Source organism: Oryza sativa, chromosome 5, assembly GCF_034140825.1.
Source record: "Oryza sativa Japonica Group chromosome 5, ASM3414082v1".
NCBI lineage: Eukaryota > Viridiplantae > Streptophyta > Magnoliopsida > Poales > Poaceae > Oryza > Oryza sativa.
Window position 1 is genome coordinate 23,615,059 of NC_089039.1, and position 21,220 is coordinate 23,636,278.

General features: G+C 49.5%; 4 protein-coding genes across 4 annotated transcripts; 3 read left to right on the forward strand and 1 right to left on the reverse strand.

Annotated features, from left to right (window-relative positions):
- Positions 1–1,986: 1,986 nt before the first annotated feature.
- Positions 1,987–4,074, reverse strand: LOC4339107 (uncharacterized). Its single transcript, XM_066310931.1, has 4 exons — positions 3,810–4,074; positions 3,230–3,670; positions 2,840–3,047; positions 1,987–2,748 (listed from the first exon to the last, which is right to left on the reverse strand). The coding sequence occupies exons 1-3, from the start codon at positions 4,072–4,074 to the stop codon at positions 2,860–2,862; spliced, it is 894 nt and encodes a 297-aa protein (XP_066167028.1). The 3' UTR covers positions 1,987–2,748; positions 2,840–2,859.
- A 3,232-nt stretch (positions 4,075–7,306) lies between these two features.
- On the forward strand, positions 7,307–8,314 carry LOC4339108 (non-specific lipid-transfer protein 1). Its single transcript, XM_015782356.3, has 2 exons — positions 7,307–7,760; positions 8,133–8,314. Exons 1-2 carry the CDS (start codon positions 7,381–7,383, stop codon positions 8,140–8,142), a joined length of 390 nt encoding a protein of 129 aa, XP_015637842.1. The 5' UTR covers positions 7,307–7,380; the 3' UTR covers positions 8,143–8,314.
- Positions 8,315–8,898: 584 nt separating this feature from the next.
- On the forward strand, positions 8,899–10,412 carry LOC4339109 (RING-H2 finger protein ATL74). The gene has a single exon (XM_015782911.3). The coding sequence runs from the start codon at positions 9,538–9,540 to the stop codon at positions 10,105–10,107; it is 570 nt and encodes a 189-aa protein (XP_015638397.1). The 5' UTR covers positions 8,899–9,537; the 3' UTR covers positions 10,108–10,412.
- Positions 10,413–14,340: 3,928 nt separating this feature from the next.
- Positions 14,341–19,286, forward strand: LOC4339110 (uncharacterized). The gene is made up of 4 exons (XM_015785115.2): positions 14,341–14,782; positions 14,901–15,309; positions 17,622–17,737; positions 18,487–19,286. The coding sequence occupies exons 1-4, from the start codon at positions 14,663–14,665 to the stop codon at positions 18,955–18,957; spliced, it is 1,116 nt and encodes a 371-aa protein (XP_015640601.1). The 5' UTR covers positions 14,341–14,662; the 3' UTR covers positions 18,958–19,286.
- Positions 19,287–21,220: the final 1,934 nt, after the last annotated feature.

Below are 21,220 nucleotides of genomic sequence, written 5' to 3' on the forward strand. Positions count from 1 at the left end.
GAGTGTCTGAAAACTTCATTAGCCGATCACGTATAACTCTGGGCTTGCATTTGATCATTGTCTTCAATGGAAGGATCGTGCGTCGCTGTCTCCGATCCATTAATTTCTTTATGGCAATCAGGACGGCGCATGATGTGTACAGGGGAGTTGGAATACTCCCATCTGCATGAATGGTCCTGAGCAAGTGTACGTACTCTCTCATCCGGGTGATGGATCATATCACTGGCCTGCATGAACCATTGCACGCCGTGTAATAGTTTTGAATTTTTGCTTCCAACGTTTAACCACTCGTATTATTTATTTTTTTTTGCAATATAGAAATCGAAAAGTTGTGCTTAAAGTACTGTGGATAATAAAGTAAGTCACAAATAAAATAAATAATAATTTTAAATTTTTTTGAATAAGACGAGTGGTTAAACGTTGTAAAAAAAAAATTAAAATATCTTATATTTACTAGTGTAGTAGTAGTAGTGTGTGCTAGCTAAGCTAGCTGGAACTAAGCTAGCTGGAACTGAGCACGCCGCGTCACCGATCGCCCAAAAGCTGTGGAATAATCTGAAGCCCAAGCTACCCTTCTTTTTTGCGTTATCCACCTCAGATCTTTGCGCATCATGATGAAAGGCACGTTCATGTGATACCCTTTTGGGCTGTGTTTTCCGGTGTTGTTTTTCTCAAGCTTTTGCTTTCAGCAAAATCGGCATCACTGGTGTTATCCGGTAACATGGGTTCGTTAAGATGTCCAACTAACTCGACGTATATGTGCTGGTTCTGATGTATGAGAAGATTGTATTTGAGTCCGGGACCAATGGAAATATTGGGTAATAGAAAAGGATTGAGCATGCAAGAAGCTTTCTGCCGAAACAACAGCATTTCTGAAACCGTAGTCCTTTCCAGAAGTATGGAAGGGCTCCTACTTGATGCATCTCAACATTATCTAGGCCTAAGCCTGAAAAAAAAAATCGCAATACAGGCCCTGTTCGTTTCTCCAACTAGGAGAGATTAAATTTTGTATTATCATGGCTGCTAAACGATGCGTTTCGTGCGAAAACTTTCTATATAAAAGTTGTTCTAAAATATCAGATTAATCTATTTTGAAGTTTGTAATAATTAAAACTTAATTAATCATATGTTATTACTACCTCGTTTTGCGTGAAACACTTAATCTTCATCTTCATCTTCAGGAGATTCAAACACCACCGTAGCCGTGTAAGTTTTTTTATTTACTCTATCATCCTTGCTGATCCCCCCCTAAAAAAACTATATTATATAAGGCTCCTGTAGCCTTTGGCTACCTAGATAATGAACATAAGCACATTATTAACAAGACACCGACACTCCGACAGCTTGTCTAGCGCCCATCTCATAGTTTAAGAAAATGATATAAAAATGATGCACTTTATTCATGAAAACGAAAACGAAAAATATTCTTCAAGATTGTTCTCTTTTTATATATGGAAGACTCATATGCGTATAATTCTTTACATGGCAGTATATAATATTAAACTACTTTGTTTATCTTGTTAAAGAGATAGACAAAGCATCCCCGCAAAAAAAAAGTAGTTTAATGGGAAACGATTTTGCTATATATTTGTCGACAAATTTTCTTTTAAAAATTTGACAGATGTAATTACAGTACAATCGTAGTGTAATTACACTGTAACTTGCATGTAATCACACTGTAACTATAGTGTAACTTGTATGTAACTTTCAAAAATCTCTTTGTAATATGTTATTTCGGTAAAATGGAGGTTGTGGGAACAAATCCTTACACATGTTTGTGCTGTGATTTTTTTTCTTCCTCACCAAAACAAATCTTGTAATAGATTTAACGATTCAAAATTACGTGAAACTTATATACAAGTTACAATGTAGTTACATGCAAGTTAGAATGTAATTACATATAAGTTACAGTGTAATTATACTACGATTGTATTATAATTACATCTGTCAAATTTTTAGGAGAAAATTTGTCGACAAATGTATAGGTGGTCCCAATGGGAAAATACACGCAGTGTTTCTTACATGAGTTGCCAACCATTCCAGCCCAGAATTTAAGTTAGTCGGGCCGCTCCAAATACACAATAGACGGGCCTGGTCAGACAAAGCCTATCATTCCAGCCCAAAAAGGAAAAAGTACACCGAAGGTCCCTCAACTTGTCATCCAGTTACAAAATCGTCCCCCAACCGCAAAAACCGTTCACAACTTGCAAAAACCGTTCAATTTAGGTTCTTTGGTGGTTTTGACCCCGGTTTTATCCTACGTGTCAGCTGAGTCAACGTGAGACCCACGTGGGCCCCACATGTTAGCGTGGCCACATCATCATCCTCTCTTTCCCCTCCCCTCTCTCTCGCACGCTTTTCTCCTCTCTCCACGCTGCGCCGCGCCTCCCTCCCGGTGCTCGCGCTCCTCCTCCACTTCCGCGTCCTAGCCGCCGCCGCGGGTCCCACTTCTCCCCCAGCGATTTCCCGCCTCGCGGGCCGCCTCCGCCTCTCCCCGTCTATGGCCGCCGTCACGCTCCGCGCGCTCGGCAATGGCGTGCCCGACGTTGCAGGAGGGATGGCGAACGCCGCGGCGATGAGCGCGACGGCCCCGACGACGAACGCGGAGACGAACGTGGAGACTTCCTGGTGGTGAAGTGCGTCATGCCGAGGAAGCCCTTGAGCTGCTGCAGCACGATCACGACCGCCGTGCCACCCATGAACCCGGTGATTGCTGACCGCGACATGAAATCCATCAGGATCCTCAGCCTTGCAGCAAACACGGATCGATATATCAGTCAGGAAATCTCAGGAACACACATAAAGATCGGAGAGATCGGTCATATCGATCTCGCGTTACCTGAGGAATCCAAGAGTAGCCTACATGACGCCGGTGAACAAGGCCGACACGAAGACGAGCTGCGTGTACAGCCGCGGGTCGTCGGACGCCCTCACCTTGCCGCCGACGATGGACGCCACCAGCAGCGACGACGTGGCCACCGGCCCCACCCCGAGGTTCCTCGAGCTCCCCATCACCGCGTACACCAGCGGCGGCACGAAGCACAAATCTGTGTTCGCAACAATCAATCGACAAACGCATCCATCAAAGGTGTTCGTCCGCGACATGAACGGTTAATTTGGCGTGATCTAACAGAGGCTGATGACCGGAGGGATGCCGGCGAGGGTGGCGTAGCTGATGCCCTACGGGATGGAGAGGTTGGCGATGGTGACACCGGCGAGGAGGTCGTACCAGAAGCTTGCCGCGGAGTACCCCGCACCTCAGTCCAGCGCCGGCACGAAGTACCTCGCCACCCACCACGCGCGCTGCGCGGGCGGCATCCCGCCGAGCCGCGGAACGGGTCATCGGGGAAGAGCGTGTCCTTCAGCCCCGCCCGCACCGCCACGCTGAACGGCCGCGTCGCCGCCGGCTGCTGGTTCAACCTGGCCCTGCAGTGGCCCCAACGACGAACGTGGAGACGAACGTGCGACGGCGGTCGGTGACAGGCGACGCGGTGTGACGGCGGCGACGCTGGACAAGGGAGGAGGCCGGCGGGTCGAGAGGAGGTCAGCGGGGCGACGAGAGAGAGAGAAGGTCCGGCGGCTGGCTCGCGGCCGCTCGCTCGCCCGCCGCTCCGCCGGCCACGCGCTTGCTTGCCACCATCGGCCCTCCGCTCCGCCGGCCGCCCGCTCGCTGCAGTGTTCTCCCGCTGCGTGTGCGCGCCTGCTGCCGCTTCGCTCCACTCCGTCGGCCGGCGAGCGCTCACCCACCTCCTCGGGCCATCCTACGCCCCGTCCCGGCGCCGCTGCGGCCGGCCGAGGACGACATCGACCTCGGCATCCTCGTGCGAGAGCTCGCTCGTCGCCGCCCCCGCTCTGCTCGGCCGGCTCCGCTCTCTGCCGCTCCGCCTTCTTTCTCCAGCCGCTCGCCACAGCCCACTGCCGCTCACCCGCCGTTGCTTTCCCCTCTGCAACCGGCGACCTCCCGGAGCTCGCCAGCCGCCGCTGCTCCGCCTGTCTGCTTCGCCACGCTCCTCCCCCGCCAGCCGCCGGCCGCGCTGGCCCTCCATACTGCCGCGTCGAAGATGCTACTGCCATCCACGCCCAGGGGAACATGAGAGAGGAAGGGAGAGAAGAGGGGGGAGAGAGAGAGAGAGAGAGTGGTGACGTGGTCACCTGACATGTAGGGCCCATGCGTGTCCCACGCTGACTCAGCCGCCACATTAGATCAAACCGGGATCAAAACCACCAAAAGATGTAAAGTGAACGGTTTTGTAAGTTGTGGGATGTCATATATCTGGTTTTGCGGTTGAGGGACGATTTTGTAATTCGATGACAAGTTGAGGGACCTTTGTTGTACTTTTTCCGCCCAAAAACTAGGCCATTGGAGTAAGGAAAAAGTCCACTTTAACTCCTTTAAAAAGTAGGCCGAATCTAATTCGTACCCCTCAACCAGAAAAGGAAAAAGTGCACCGAAGGTCCCTCAACTTGTCATTGAATTACAAAATCATCCCCCAACCGCAAAACCGGATATCCGGTATCCCTTAACTAATCAAAACCGGTCACAATAGGTCCCTCGGCGGTTTTGACTCCGGTTTTATCCGACGTGGCAGCTGACTCAGCGTGGGACCCACGTGGGTCCCACATGTCAGGGAGACCACGTCACCACCCTCTCTCTTTTTCCCCTCTTCTCTCCCTTCCTCTCTCTCTTTTTCCGATGGTTGCCGTCACGCGGGGAGGAGCGCGGTGGTCGTCTGCCTTCCCTCCTCCTCCTCCGCGTGCCGCGCGACGCCATTGCCGTGGCCGCGCGTCATCGTCGGGGTGAGGCGGCGACGCACGGTGGCGCGGCGGAGGGGAGGGCGTTGGCGGCCGCGGTCACCGCACCACCGTACGCCGAAATTCCCCCACCGTGCGGACGCCATCGCCTATCTTCATCTTCCCGAGCGCCACCAGCCGCCGAAATTCCCCCACCGCTCGCCGCCTCCCCCTCCCCCTCGTACCACTCCCTGGCGACCTCCACGACGCCGACGATGTGACGGGAGGCGGCGCCGGCGCCGGAGTGGTAGAACAGGCAGCAGTCGCCCCGGCGCATGGCACGGAGGCTGTTGATGGCCTGGCGGTTGCAGACGCCGTCACACGGCGCGATCTGTATTATCTGTTCAGATTCAAGGAGATGACATCAGCAGCAATGTCTACTCTGAACCTGAGTTCATCTCCTCTGACCAAGCAACAGCTCCGATTTGGAGCCAACACACTCATTGCAGAACACGTCAGTGGATTCAGCTCTGCAAGGCCAGCTCCATTGCTATGTTGGTCCAGCTCTCACTAGCGAGCGGTCAAGCTGAGACCGAGGCGGCGGCCATGGCAGCGCGCCGGAAACCGGGTCGTCGCGCAGGCCGGCAACTACAAGGTTGCTATCCTTGGCGCCGCCAGTGGGATCAGACCACGACCACTCCCCCGGTTCCGTCTTGAGCAGCTAGTAGTTGCAGTTGACGGCGGTGGCGTTGGGTATTGCTTTCTTCGGCGGCGGCGGCGTCAGCGGTGGCAGCAGCAGCGGCAGCACCAGCCGACGCCCTCCCTCTGATAGGCGATGGCGGCCGCAGTCACCGCCGGCTTCTCGTCCGCATCGCCGACCGCACTAGGGAGATGGGGAAGCCGGCGAGCCCGCGCGCTAAACAAGTCGCATCACCGTCGCCGGCCACGCGTGCCGCCGCCCGTGCGAGAGTAGAGAGCGAGGGGGAGGAAGGAAGAAGAGAAACAGAGAAAGAGAAGAGGGGAAATAGAGTATACGTTAGCGTGGCACCCTAACATGTAGGGCTCACGTGTGGCCCACGCTAAGTCAGCTGCCACGTCGGACAAAACCGGAGTCAAAACCGCCGAGAGATCTATTGTGACCGGTTTTGATTAGTTAAGAGACGCCGGATATCTGGTTTTGCGGTTGGGGGATAATTTTGTAATTCGATGGCAAGTTGAGGGACCTTCGGTGCACTTTTTCCACCAAAAAACTGGATAGAGTCGTCCTATCTGGTTCTTTGGTTGAGTCGGCCTACTTTTTAAGGGTGTCAAAGTAGACTTTTTCCTTGGAGTAAAATTAACCGGCCCATAAGACCCCCCTGCGTGGGCAAAACAAGGCCGTCTTGATAGTAGATGGTGGGTCGTATGCAACAGTTCTCAAAGCTCGTAGAAGGAATAAATTGGTCGCCGAGTCTAAAATTTGTCCCTAAACCAAATACCGATATAATGTGTCCATCAATTTTATAAACCGGATCACACGATGTTCTAGGCAGTATTATACCCGATTTTAGCTAACGTGGCAAGCTAAGTCAACGTGTGACCACTTGCCTGACACAGCCGCCTGTAAGAATGCCGCTGACACAGTTGCAGGAGAGGGAGGAGAACCCATCGTCGCCATTTTCGGTCGGCATGTTGTGCGTGCATGATCTCGGCAAACCGACGCGATTTATAGTAGCTCCCAGCCTCCGACCCATCGTCATGTCGCTAGCATGAGAACGCCAGGAGCTTGCACGCCCATGCCACAAGGATGAGGTTTAGGGCCGAGTTCAAGCAGAAGAAGATCCATTGGAGGAGAGCCTCAAGGTCACGCATGGTCCTTGAATCTGACGTCGCCGGCTTGATGCGCGCTCCCTCCGATTTTTCACCTTTGTCCCATTCCCACACCGCTCCGTGTTCACGGAACAGAACCACAGATGACACAAATCTAGCAAGAAAACCCTCGCAACGTATCATGCCACATAATGCCACATAGACACCATGTATCACACAAGAATAACTATATTGGGACTTTATTACTATTCGCTTTTAAAATTAAGGGACACTTCATACATAACTATATGACTGGTATTGTGGTTCAGAAAGGAAGTTCGGACTGGAGTCGACTAGTGGTCCACTCCTGTCTTCCGGCTAAAGTTCGGCACAACATGTTCCAGAAGTTTTTTGACCTCGCCAGCTGTCCATTGATCTGTCCCTGGCAGCGACGTGACGTCCCAGAGTCAATTAAGGTCGCTGGTAACAGCCAGTGCTCGGCTCGCTCCATCCCTCCGTCTTCCACGGCGCGAGACTCTCTCGACCGCTTCAGACTTCACATCAAGAATAGATGCGTGTGTGTGTCCAAACCTGTATGCTTCGCCATAACACACGACAATTGACAAGCGAAACGCCATGGGAAATATCCAAAAAAACTCTACTACTTGCCCTCGCTTGCACGTCACCCGTAAAACGCACCGCACCGAGCATCATTCCCAGCTGCTAGTGCTACCCAACCTGATCTCGCCTCAACCCCTACATATACACGCACACTTCAGCTCTCGTCGTCATACATCTGCTAGTGTGATCAGTGTGGGCACACGTTGCACACAGGAGTTTGAGGTTGAGGAGGAGATCGAGATGGTGCCCGCGGCGAGGAGCGGGTGGCCGGCGGCGGCGGCGGTCCTGGTGGTGGTGCTGGTGCTGTCCTCGCCGCCGGGGACTAGCACGGTGGTGGTGGCGAGGGCGGCGCTGTCGTGCTCGACGGTGTACAACACGCTGCTGCCGTGCCTGCCGTACGTGCAGTCGGGAGGGGCGGTGCCGGCGGCGTGCTGCGGGGGGATCCGGAGCGTCGTGGCGGCGGCGCGCACCACGGCCGACCGCCGCGCCGCCTGCACCTGCCTCAAGAACGTCGCCGCCGGCGCCGCGGGCGGGCCATACATCAGCCGCGCCGCCGGCCTGCCCGGCAGGTGCGGCGTCTCGGTGCCCTTCAAGATCAGCCCCAACGTCAACTGCAACGCGTACGTGAAAACCAAAAATCAAATTAACCTCTACTAGTAGTACTACCTCCGTCCCAAAATAAGTGTAGCCGTGGATATTCGTGTCCAACGTTTGACCGTCCGTCTTATTTGAAAATTTTGTGAAAAATTTAAAAATATTTAGTCACACGTAAAGAACTATTCAAGTTTTATTATCTAATAGCAATAAAAATACTAATCATAAAAATTTTTTAAATGAGACGAACGGTCAAACGTTAAACGTGAATAGTGTAAAACTACACTTATTTTAGGACGGAGGGAGTACTTACTTTTTTTTCCCCTTCGTTTTTTGCGTGAAATTTGTTGGTGTTTTTGGAACGGTTTTAACGTGTTGGTTCTGGACTTCTGGTGCAGGGTAAACTGAGGTGGAAGCAGCACTTTCGGCCCGCATGCATGTGGGCTCAGGGGAGCCATGGCCCGTGGGCCGTGAATGAATAATCAACGTGCTTGTATGTACCATGTCGTGTACTCAGCAGTTCACAAGTGTGCTTGTCCGATCAATCACCAAATTAAAGGACTCTTATGACTGTGCGCAATTGTGCATCGTGCTAGCGACCACTCAACTCAACTCATGCAGTTTCGTAGTTAGTCGCGTAAGGCACGTGGCGAGGTGCAGTGACCGTGACAATGACATGATCACGCTGTATGTTCTGAATCCTCTCATCTTCGATGCCTTTAGCGTCAGGAAGTGACGCACAAACGAAGGAAATAATGGGCAAAGCAGAAGACACAGGATCGAACGCAGCACTGCTCCTATCCTCCTTAGCACACATGCACTACAAAAAAGAGAGAGCATAAGCTCGACCGCAAAACACACAAACTCTCCAAAAGAGCATTTCAGGAGCCCCGGTCGGCGTATTCAGCAGCTAACGCAAGGCTGTTCGTGGCAATTGGAGTAGATTGCAGAGACACCGACACGTTTTTTTTTTTTTTTTTGCACTTCTTTCTCGTGAAAGGAGGCCTGCGCTTTTGCTGTTCTGCACAGGGGCGGCTCACGGCCGTCGAAGTGACGACGGACCAACCAAGCTAATTACCGCGGTGATCCAGACGAACTCCGGCACGTACGACGTGTGGAAAAATCTAATATGTTATATTATGTGGTTTTCTGATCTATTACATCAACCCTCTCATGTGGTATATATAGGAGTACATATGGGATAAAGACTTGGAGTACAATATAGGTAAGAGTTGATTTATCTCTAGAATTTTATCTCTAGGACTCTATCTTATCTCTCTAGGATTCTATCTCTAGAATATATTTTATCTCTATAATTTGTATTTGACTCTTATCTCTAACAAACACATTCATACTTCTAACACGACGGACGGTAGTCGCCATCAGAACCGAGCACGCAGCAAAAGCTCGGCTAAGCTAAGCTAGCTATGGCTGATGCTTGGCTTTGCCTACAAAGCAAGCAAACAACCCCCCCCCCCCCCCCCCAAAAAAAAAAAAAAGTCGCATGGGCACTAGCGCCATGGCGTGGCGCGCGTCCCTATCCCTGTAACAACTTCGCGCCATGCGCAATGGCGCAATTCAACTTGGGGGGGAGGGGGGGGGGGTGATGAGATGCCCTTTTACAAGTACGCTCGCGCGCCCCGCGGCATCCATCGCCAAAGATGCGCGTCGCGATCGCTCGTTCGCCGCGCGCGCGCGGCTGCGTCTTCGTATATATCTGGCATGGCCGCGCGCGCCAGGGGCTAGGCTAGCTACCTCCATCTATCTACCTGGAGTTAGTGTAGGTGAGAGGTTAGGTCGATCATGGCGAGTGGTGTTGCGGCGCCGGCGCCGAGCGTGTTCGAGGCGGCGCGGCCGGCGTTGGAGAGCGGTGGCGGCGGTGGAGGCGCGCCGCCGCCGGGGAGGGCGGACGCGAGCTTCGACACCAACATGGTGATCATCCTGGCGGCGCTCTTCTTCGCGCTGCTGTTCGCCATCGGGCTCAACTCGCTGGCGCGGTGCGCGCTCCGGTGCGGGGGCCGGGGCGCGGCCGCCGCAGGCGGCGGCGGCGGCGGAGGAGGAGGAGGAGCGGCGGCGGCCGGGGTGGGGTGCGGCGGCATCAAGAAGCGCGCGCTGAGGAGCATCCCGGTGGAGGTGTACTGCGGCGGGGAGGAGACGGCGGAGACCGACGTGTGCGCCATCTGCCTCGGCGAGTTCGCGGACGGCGAGAAGGTGCGCGTGCTGCCGCGGTGCCGGCACGGGTTCCACGTCCGGTGCGTCGACGCCTGGCTGGTCTCGCACGGCTCCTGCCCGACGTGCCGCCGCCAGGTGATCGGCGGCGGCGGGAGCACGCCGCCGCCGGACAGCGACACCATCGCCGTGGTCGTAGCATGATGTGAGAGACAAAAGATATACTACTCCAGTAGTCTTCGTAGCTAGCTGGGCTCCTGCCTGGCCTCTTTGGCGCCAATCCCTTCTAAAAAATATCTCGCTGATCGATCTGATCTCTCCGGATATTTTCCGGCGAACGGCTAGTGACTAGTGACTCATCAGCTTGTTGTGGCGAATGTATTGACGGGTGCCCAATTGGCCCAAATTGGTCACTGTATATACACGTTCAACATCGCCGTCCCGAAATGTACTGTACCACTAACATTTTCGTACGGCGCCCTTCTAAGAAACACTGTTACATTTGCGTACTCGCGTGTGCACGCACTGGATTTTCTCCGTGGCCACGCGGGTGCCCGTCGCCGTCGCCGCAGCTCGATCGGCGGGGGGGATTTTCGATCGCCGGAGTTGGGGAAGATCGAGCGGCCGCGCCGCGTGCGAGCGAGCCAACCGACGGAACAGCTAGCTGCGCGCGCGCGCGGGGCCAAGGCCAACGGCATGCCTTAATCCGCACGCGACGTGGATCGCGTTGCGGCAACCGTCGAGATTACGCCGTGTCGCCAACCCCGCGATTGCCACGGCTATCTGCTCTCGCCTACCTGCAAGAGCACGTACGCTCGAGTTCGTCCTGTCATGTTCATGTCTGCCTTTATTTTGCCAGTGGAACCTACTAGTAACATAAATATCAGCATATCGCCGTCAAATTATCCAACCATCACATATACAGTACGTAGACAGCGTCGTGCCGGATTAACGAGCGGCTCGATCCTGATCAAGTCCCCGGTTAAAGTTAAACAGGATGTAGTCACGTGCAGCGTACAACGCAAAGCCCAGAGAACAAAAAGGAACAGAACAGTCAGGATCAATCAGCCTCGCCACCGTTTTGTCTTTTACTTTTCCTTTTCTTGTTTTTTGCATGGCATGTGGATGGATGAAGAATGACGCAGCAGTAGCATTAGTAGGAGTACTTTACAATTACCGGCTTTATACAGGACAAGTTAACAGAAGTAGTCCATGAGCTGCACCCGCGGCACCGTGGCCGGCGGGCCTCGCGGCGCGGCGGCGGCGCGCTCCATCCGTCGGCGGCGCTGCTCCCACGCGCTCCTGAGCCAGCAAAGCACCGGCTTCACCGCCTCGAGCCACCGGAGGAACACCGCCTCGACGACGTGGAGCCGGCAGGACCTCCACGGCGCCGTGCAGCCGTCTCCCTCGGCGCCGCCACGCTGCGGCGGCGCGACGGGGAACCTTGCCGGGCTCGGCTCGGAGTAGCACCGCCGCAGGACGATGGCGCGGTTGAGCTGCGCCTCGAACGCCATCCTCTCGTACTCGTCCAGCAGCGCGCTGTGCCGCCCGCCGCAGCCGTCGCTCACGTCGAGGCTGTACCGCGCCACCACGCCGCCACCGCCGCCGCTGACTTCGTCTTCCTCCCTTGCTCTCTCCATGTGTACAGTAGCCGTTGCCAACTGCGAGTACACGCGCGTGTACCATACCACCACATTGCGAGTGGTATTTAGGCAGCGTGGTGGTCCATGCCGCGGCGGCTACACCATTTTTTTGGAGCGAAAGCTTGTGCGAGCTTGACGTCGCAAGGACGGCAAGGATCGGTACTACTACTACCGGATGAGCTTGTTTCGTACGGATTCTTGTCAACGAAGCACGCATACATGCATGATGCATCGCATGCATGGTTGTAGCCGTAGATTCCGATGAAAATGAGACGGCGATCTTATCTCGTCTAGCTAGGCAATTTTGGTTAGCCAGTAGCATAGTGGATAGAGAGATTTGTTGCCAAATTGATGGATGATTCTTCGCTGAGCTCGAATGTTCGATGTTGTAAATATTCAGTGAGGGACATATACGCAAGGAACCAACAAAAAACTTGCACCATAACTGTCATGTACGAGATTCCACCTCTGTCGCTTTTATTCCCTTGGAGAGAAAATTCCATGCTCTTTACTCTTTAGCAAAGGCATAATGTAAAGTTGCACACTGCAGGTGCATTCTGCAAGCAACCTGCTGAATTTTGAGCTGAGCACAACTTTTTATTCCTGAAGTAGTAGTACCACTACCACTACCACTTGCTATACTTGCTACTGCATTTGCCGTTTACTATTTTTTTAAAAAAAAGAAAAATCAGCGAGGTAACCTTATACGACGATTTCAGAATAACATACAAATGATAGTTGTGCAGAAGGTATCTCAGTTGCCAAGCCCAAACGCTCCAGAAGGATAGATGCTCCACATTGCAGGCTATTTTTAATAGGTCCCACAAGTATCTCCCCTCTCTGCCTTTTCCCACCGATGGAGGAAGCTGAGGTGCCGGGGCACCGGACGGAACGGCGGCAAGACGGCCCAATTGATGAATGGATCCTCGAGCAGGAAGTGCCAAGCAGAGCGCGGCGACACATTGCCACATCTCCTTGTTAAGGGCGGAAGTCGCGGGATAAGACACAAATGATAGCGCCACCAAGCTCGCTAGATCCAGCCCGGGGCTTGTCGGATCTAACCTTGGGCAATGGAGGTAGCTCGTCGGGCGCGACGCAAGGATGGCAACAGCTCGACACAAGCGCCACCTCACTCCTCCCTTCTCTTACCGACACCTCCCTCTCCCCACCGCCTCAAACTCCAACCGCCGCCGCCACCGCCTATCGGCTCTTCAAGACGATGAAGCCTTCCCACTCCCCGGCTCTGTCACCGTCCCGCTCCTCATCGTTGATGTGGCACGAGCACGGGTGGGGTAGATCGGGCCATCCCATCGAGAGCCAGTGCAGATCGAGGTGGCAACACTAGAGCTTAGCGGCACAGACATGGAGCTCGGCGACAAACGGACCTAGCACTCAGTGGCGACGGACATGGAGCTCGATGGCGATGGCCTCGTCGTCCACGGCAATTCATCAAGTCATTTTTCCTCCCTTCCTCTCTCTCTCTCTCCCCCCTGATTTCTGCTTCCTCTCCAGCTTTCTTTGACAATGCCTCTCACTCCTTGTAGGGAGACACATTTTTCGCAGGGATGCACCAGTTGCCTATATGGAGGGGAATCTTCTAGGTGACAAGTTGAAACTCAATACCACATAAGGTGGACTGTAAAATGGCCTAACAAGTTATAAACATGAAGAGATGAAGAGGCTAAGAGAAAAGTAATTGAGACCACAATTATATCTCGAGCTTTGAATCTACGAGACTCGAGGTGGTTCCTTCGTGAAAATCACGAGTTATATACTACTTCCTCTGTTTCACAATGTAAGTCATTCTAGCATTTCCTACATTCATATTAATGTTAATGAATCTAGATAGATATATATGTCTAGATTCATTATCATCAATATGAATGTGAGAAATGCTAGAATGACTTACATTATGAAACGGATGGAGTATATGAGAATTATGAAAAGAAAAATAGAAATCAAGAAAAACACAAGAGCCGTCTTTTGTCATTCTTTGCTCTCTTTTCACTCAATGATTCATTATAATTTCTCAAAAAAAATGTATATGTCTACTCATAGGGCTTTGGGGCCTTGTTGCCAAATGGTATAAGATGGATCATAACTCGTAATTATGAACTGCATCCTTAGGTATCAAAGTATGAAAAGATGCTTTTGTTATTCTTAATTTGCAGTTGCAAAGAATGTGGCCCTTTATGGTCCATCTAAATTCATATCACATCCTATACTAACTACTAACTTGATTTATTTTAGAAAGAAAGTACTATATACATTACACGTTCAGCCCTTTTTTTTAAGAAGTTAATGGTAACAAGATGAGTCCACGGGAGGAGTACTAACATTTTAGGGTGTGTTTGTGGAGAAGGGGATTGAGGAGATCGGGAAGATACGTAAAACGAGGTGAGACATTAACTCATGATTAATTGAGTATTAATTATTTTAAATTTCAAAAATAGATTAATATGATTTTTTAAAGCAACTTTCATATAGAATTTTTTTTTAAAAAACACACCGTTTAGTAGTTTGAAAAGCATGCACGCCGAAAACGACGTGCATTCTCACTCCCTATCACCCAAACGAACGCAGCCTTATACGTCCGGACGGGAGTTGGACGGATTGAATTCAACGCCCAACCTGGCCCACCAAAATTGCCGTATCTCTCAAGTACGAAGAGGAGTTTGAACGAAATTTCACCAAACCACCAAACCCAAAGACCAAATCACCAAGAACGCTCAAAAAAAAAAAGAAAAAGAAAAAGAAAAAGGAGGCAAAACGACCCACCCGCTTCACATCTCCCAAGCTCCTCGTCTCGTCCTCGTCGTCGCGCGGCGGCGCATCCAATCCCTCCTCGCTCGCATCGAAAGCGATAAAACCCTCGCGAAAATCTCGACCCCGAGGCGCGCCGATCGGATCGCCTCTCCTCTCCATCCCCTCTCCAGATCCCGATCCACCGGGGAGCCTCGGATCTCTCGCCGGAGGCCGGGCCCGGAGCGCGCGCGCGCCCTTTTTCGCGGGCAGATGCGATCCACGCCGCGCCCCCGCCGCCGGAGCCGACGACGAGTCGGCTGACGCCGCCGCCATTCCCTGCTTCCGATTCTGCCCCGCGCGCCGCCGGTTCGATGGGCTCCCGCAGGTTCGCCGCGGTTGTCGTCGTGCTCCTCCTGGCTTTGGCCCTGATTCCCGGCCCCGCGGCGGCGGCGGGTAGGGCCCTGCAGGGCGAGAAGGCCCGCCCCAGCGAGGTGAGGATTCGATTTCGAGGTCTTCCCGTTAATTGGTCTAGATTACTTAGCGCAATGGATTGGCATAAGCCATAGGGAGGACGAGCTCACTTAGTTTGTGTTGTTTGGATCTCTCCAGGCAGCTCCTGCACCTACCGTCGCTGCAGGTGGATCACATAAAGAATCGGCGAAATCGTCAAATGGCCAGAATCCTGTGACCAAGGAGACGCACCACCAAACGCCACCGCCGGCAAAGCCGCCGAAGGATCAAACACCACCGCCGCCACCAGCTGTGTCGGAGAGCAAGGGGCAGAAGGGGGATGCCGGTAATAACTCTGGGCACCCGGTGCCACCGACGGATGCGCATAAGACGAGTCCCCCGCCTGAAGGTCCCGGGCCAACTGGTGGGAAGGAGCAGGAAGGAGGAGCGGGTGGGGAGAAGAAGAATCCGACAGAAGAAATTAAGAAGGTGTTGAGTTGTGAGGATGCAGCGGAGAAATGTTCTGTTCCAGGAGAAATTACCGCTTGCCTTCAGGTTTTTAAGGATGGTAAAGCCACTAATTACCTTGGAAACTTCACTATGTTCAATTAATTGAGTTTCTGTTTGCTAAAATTTATAAGGGTAGACATATTTTTATCAACTGTATCTGTTGAGTAAAAAAAATGTTCTTCTGAATTAGTACCTTTTGCAAGTCCATTTGAGCCATGCTTGCATAGTTGCATTCAATTTGAGCCAGTTTTATTGCAAGGATCCAGCCAAGGACAAAAATAATGGGTTCATTTCACGTGTCTTGTTTATAAGCTGCAGTGTTTAAACTAGCCTATTCTGTAGAGCATTGTGTGTTGAATATTATTGATGATGTACTCAGTAACGTCAAATTTATAAGAACAGAACAGTGCAGTGTTGAATTAATCGCGATCGAAAACTGCAGGAGGTAACGTGAACATGAATAGATGGTGAGATTTATACAAAACAAAATGTATATGATGGAACAGTAGGAAACAAATTGTATGCATGCCTATGGATTACCAAAGATCCTATGAGTCGTATTGTATCACTTGGACTAATGTTATGTGCAGTGTTCACCTAGTCGCTAAACGCTAGTCGGACGGCCACCTACTGACTAACGACTAGGCTGATTAGGCGGCGACTAGACGGATTAGGCGAATTAGACGTTTTTTCTATTTCTTTCACACAAAAATACTGATTCTAGACATTCGGTACTCGGTAAATATAGGCATTTAGGCAAATAGCATAAATCATAGTTAAGTTCAGAAATCATCAAGTCCATACAACGCACTGACACTGCACACGAAGCATTGGGTTTAGTACAAATCTATAGGGATAGCGAACACATCAGTATAGCCACTGTACATGCACATCATAATTCATAAATCATAACTTTATAGATCTGACGGTCTGGAGCTAGGAGAGAGGAAGAAAAAATTAACTAGAACTGGAAGAACAGAGGAGGTGAGGTGGTGGAGGGGAGCCTGATCCCCTGTTGGCCTGATCTAGGGTTGGCGTAGGCTGCTTGAGTGGTTCCGTGCTTGACTGCTTCAATCGGTGTGTTTGCCACCTCCCATTGACGGCAAGGATGAAGGATGAGATGGAGAGCAGGAGCAGCAGAGGAGGGGGAAGAACGTGGAGCAGCAGAGGAGGAGAGGGAAGAACGTAGCGGTGCGGTGGAAGATCGATGGGCGCGGCGACGGAGCCGTTGCTCGTGGCGGTGTGAAAAAGGGGGTAGGCAGGGATTGCGCTCTCTCTCCATGCTCTCAAATAAGGCAACCTAAATCCCCTTCTATACCAAGTCGGTCCCGCGTGGCGCTTCTAAATTTTATCACGCCCAAATTTTGATTTCTATCGCCTAGTCGCCGCCTAGACACACTGTCCCGTTGTCTAATTGCGCCTAGGCACCGTCCTGTCCAGGCCGCCTAGGACCGACTAGGACCGTCTAGGCGGTAAATCGACTAATTCACTGCCTAGGGTGTAAACTGGACAAATTGTCGCCGACTAGCGATTAATCACCGTCTAGATGGGCTAGGCGGCCGTTTAGGCGAACATTGGTTATGTGAATGGAACTGAGGAGAAATTTATTTTGGTGTTTGACACAAATGTACCTCATATTATTCTCATAGCTAAAATCAGTCAAGGATCTCTCGGATGAAGAACCTATGAGATGTCATAATATGGTTTTCAGGTCTAAGAGATCTGTAAGCTTAGACTTAGTTTGTTAAAAGTCTTTGGAGGTATGCCAGTTTCAAATACAAGTACCTTTCTGCAAAGAACTGAATGTCACCATAGATCAATAAAATGGCTATCTACAGTACCATAACTTATATTTTGGTTTACCATCGAAGTGTATTATCCTGTTATAATTTAGAAATATTAGTTGGCGTATGCTGGTTAGTGTTGCTTTTCTTGGTAATATTTAAGGTCAACATTGGACACAAGGGGGAATGCTAGAAGGGGATATGGTATGATGTTGTTGAAGATACACAATTTAGTTTCCTCAGAGCGAACCAAGTAAATACTGCAAATTGAAGGCCTCCTTTGGCACATAGGAAATTTCCCGATTCCTGCAGGAATCGAACTGATTCCCGTGCGAATAATTGCTTGTGAAAACAAGGTCTCTAGGGACGTCGACAAACCTAAGAAGATTGTGAACTGTATTTGTAATTAAAAGAATTTCAATTTTTGGGTGCTGTACAGATATTTTGTGATAAATAATTTCTTGTGTTCTTATAGCATTTGTTTCAGGGTAGACAGGGATACAGGATGGGAATCATAATATAGATTTCTACTCTATGCATGAACTTCACCTTTATCGATCTAAAAAAGCTGTGTTTATTTTTACAGGTTCAATTAGGCCATTTGTTGTAGTCCAGAATGAAGGGCAGAATGATGTTAAGGTCGATGTTGTTATTGATGGTAAAATGCTGCCATTACAGCTGGCCAAGGGCTTCTCCAGACAGGTATCCAAGTTAGTTTGTTCTAACATTTCCATCAAGTTTCTTGAATATGCTGGTAGTACATTCTCAAACTTGAAATAGAAGGTGATAGTTACCTGAGCCCTGGTGTGCCATATATTTTATGGTTGATCACTTTAGGGCGTTGCATATATATGCTTCTCGGTTATTAATATGTGTTTGCGGTTTGGATTAGGCGATCAGCTAGATTGTCTGTGCAGACTAGTCCCAGGACTCCAAGCTGCATAATAGCTATTGGTTGCAACTGTTTTTCCCAGAAAAGAGTGGAGGACCATCCTCTTATTACTGTTAAGAGGGATTACAGTAATTTTATAACTGTTTACATTCATTCTAAGTGACACGGGCAAGAAACTAGGAATAAAAGCATAAAGATGTGTATGAATGCTTGAATATTTTGATACTTGACCTCCGTAACAGACCAGTACGCCTAAGTCCCGGAGCATGGCAATATTTCTGGCATTCCTTATGAATATTTAAATTTTGATGAATGAATGCTCATCTTATTCTTCTACTTCTACAACACCAGTCTTCAGTTCCAAGCAAGTTGGGGTAGGCTAGAGAAGTAGAGGTGAAGCTTATCTTATTATAATATTATAAAATATTGACATTCATGTTTAACTTAATTTATTTCACTGTTTTTGTAACCCTTTTTCCATGCGATTTTAATATGTTAAAGATCCTGTTCTTGATTTGTATGATCTTGCTAAAATCAATTGCTCCATTTGTGTTACCAGGTAAACATAACCTATAGCAATCCAAATGGTGTAGAAATTACAGTAAAATCTGGGAAGGGGCAGTGTTCCTTACACACCAAGCAAACAGTTTTTGATTGGCAACAACAGTTTCAGCAGTTTGCAGCTTATGCAACACGCGCGAATCCAATCTACGGAGCCTCCTTCCTTGTTTTCACTGTTGTCTTGGTGGGAGTGGTCTGTGCTTGTTGCAAGTTTGCAAGAAGGCGTGCTAGTGGAGTCCCATATCAGCAACTTGAGATGGGAGACCAAGCCCCCAACTCATCAGGCGTGGAAAACACTACAAGCACTGTGGATGGTTGGGAAGATGGCTGGGATGATGACTGGGATGATGAAGAAGCGGCAGCAAAACCTTCAGATAAGAAACCATCTGGAAGTATCTCTGCAAATGGCCTTTCTTTGAGACCTCAGACCAATAGCAAAGATGGCTGGGATGTAGATTGGGATGACTAAGCTGCATAGAATGTTGAGAAATGTGATCTGGACGAGCTGCAGAAAAAGCACAGACAAACTGATAGCATCTGTGATTGACAAGGTCACTCGCATTCTGGAAGATAGGTTTGTCTGTCTTCATACGGTTTGTACCATATTGTTCCACTACTACTTTTTGTTTCTAGGCTGATACACAAACTGTTAGTGGGTACAAATTGTAATTTCGGTAGTAACACAACAGCACGGTTTCTTAGTTACATGACCAAAACACGAACTGTAATTTTTTTGACAGAGGTAACTATCATTGTTTTCCATTCGTAAAAAAATCAGATTGAAAAACTCTTGCATTAGTATGCTACTGTCACTTCGCTTTAGTCTTTAGAGCTGTGCAGAAGCATTGCTCTCGCCCTTTCCAGCACTAGCATTCTTCACCTTTTTTTTGTCTCTTTGTCCGTTTCTTTTGCTCTGTACAATTCTTCAGCTTTTGCCTGTTGGCTTCCATTTAATATTCAGTTCAGGCTGTATTGACCTTGCGTGAATAAAGATGAATATCATCTATTTTGACGCTTTTCTGAATCCCGTTGTTTCGTGTTTTTGCATAACCTTTTGATTTCCTTGTCGCTATCTGGTTGTAACAATGATCTCAAGGTGTCAATGTAACTATTGGCTATACTCATTTCCTTTTCTCACATGTCTCCTCATTACCAACTGCAATGGATGTTTTCCTTTTAACAATTAGCGTACATATATTGGTTCTGAGATCTCACAATTAAGGGTAGCACTTTAATCTTGTGAGTTGTACATGTCATGCTATTGTCGCTGTACCAAGCAGCATGAGTGACTTTTGACTCTTGAGTGGCAATCATTGATACAATTATGCTACTACCTATAGTTCAGTAATCAGTTGCCATCATCAGCCTCGCTTCAGATTATTGATCTGCAACAGTTCACATGTACTCCTTCGTTTCTGTTTAGAGTTTCCTGTAGCAGGCATAAAGCAGTAATACTGCGGCTTCTGGTATTATGTTCTCCTTGGCATTTTTCCACTCGAGCGGTTCAGTGATCAGTACTCCCTCCATTCCAAATTGATATATATATATATATTTCATAGGTAGCTAATAACTCTCTCATACTATATTTACTATAGCAACAAACTCAATGCATGCACCATCCCCACTATTTTCTAGCCAATAGCAAATTAAGATATTGCATTTAGATTATAAATGCTTATGTGCATAGATGCATGCATCAATGTCCATTTACTCCAACGCACAAATAACGAATAGACCTAATGAATGAACACAAATATATAGATCATTTATGAATAATCTTAAAAAAATTATATGTATATCAATTTGGAACGGAGGGAGTACTAACCAGAGGTGCAGGTACAGCTGCAGGTGCAGCTTACCTGCTCAAGACTAAAATGGCTTTTATCATATAAACTGCTCTTCTCTGATCTGTTCCAAGATGACAAGAATGGCAGGAGAGAGACCAACCCTTTTATTACCATCTCGTCTCCATGCAAGCAGTTGTACTAGTTGTTACCATCACTGAACAAACCTTTTCTTTTTTCCTCTGAACATCTTACCTAACCAGCTTATCACAAATCAGACTTCCTGCCATTCTTGTCCAAGTGTTCCTGAGCAAAGCTATGGCAAGCTAACAGGTGAAAGGCAAGGGGACCAACTGGGATTGCATTGTGAAAATGAAACACAGCCTGATGAACTGGGGGACACAACACACACACCATCAGTGATCAGTCAATCCATGTACTGATGTACAACGTCAACCGAGCTGTCACTGATGCTTCTTTCTTTCGTCTACCAACCACGGCCAGCTTTGCTCCCCCTCTCTTCGCTGTGTTTCACCGTCTTTTTCTCTGCGTTTCTCCTCCGCTCGCTCGATCGAGGGATGCACATGCGCGCCGTTGGCGTCACAGGAAAATCGCTGCTGCTAAGCACAGTAGATGCCATTTGTTTATAGCTTAGCCCCCTGTTGTGTTGCTGCTTGATTTGATTGCCGCTAAGTTTGTTTACTGAATATTATTACGATAGTTGATTAGGATTGCAGCGTCATGTCATGAGGCGGGTATGCTCCATCGTCAGCTACAGTAAAAATTTAAAAATTTTAAACTTACTTTTAGAACTGATTTTGCAGTTTTTTTTTTGCTGTAATTCATGTAACATGTTCTAGTACTGTTTTACTTTATGTGGCGTGAAAAAGAACTTGGAAATGCTCGGATATTTAGCCTGCATCGACTAGTCGGCATATCTGCAGACTT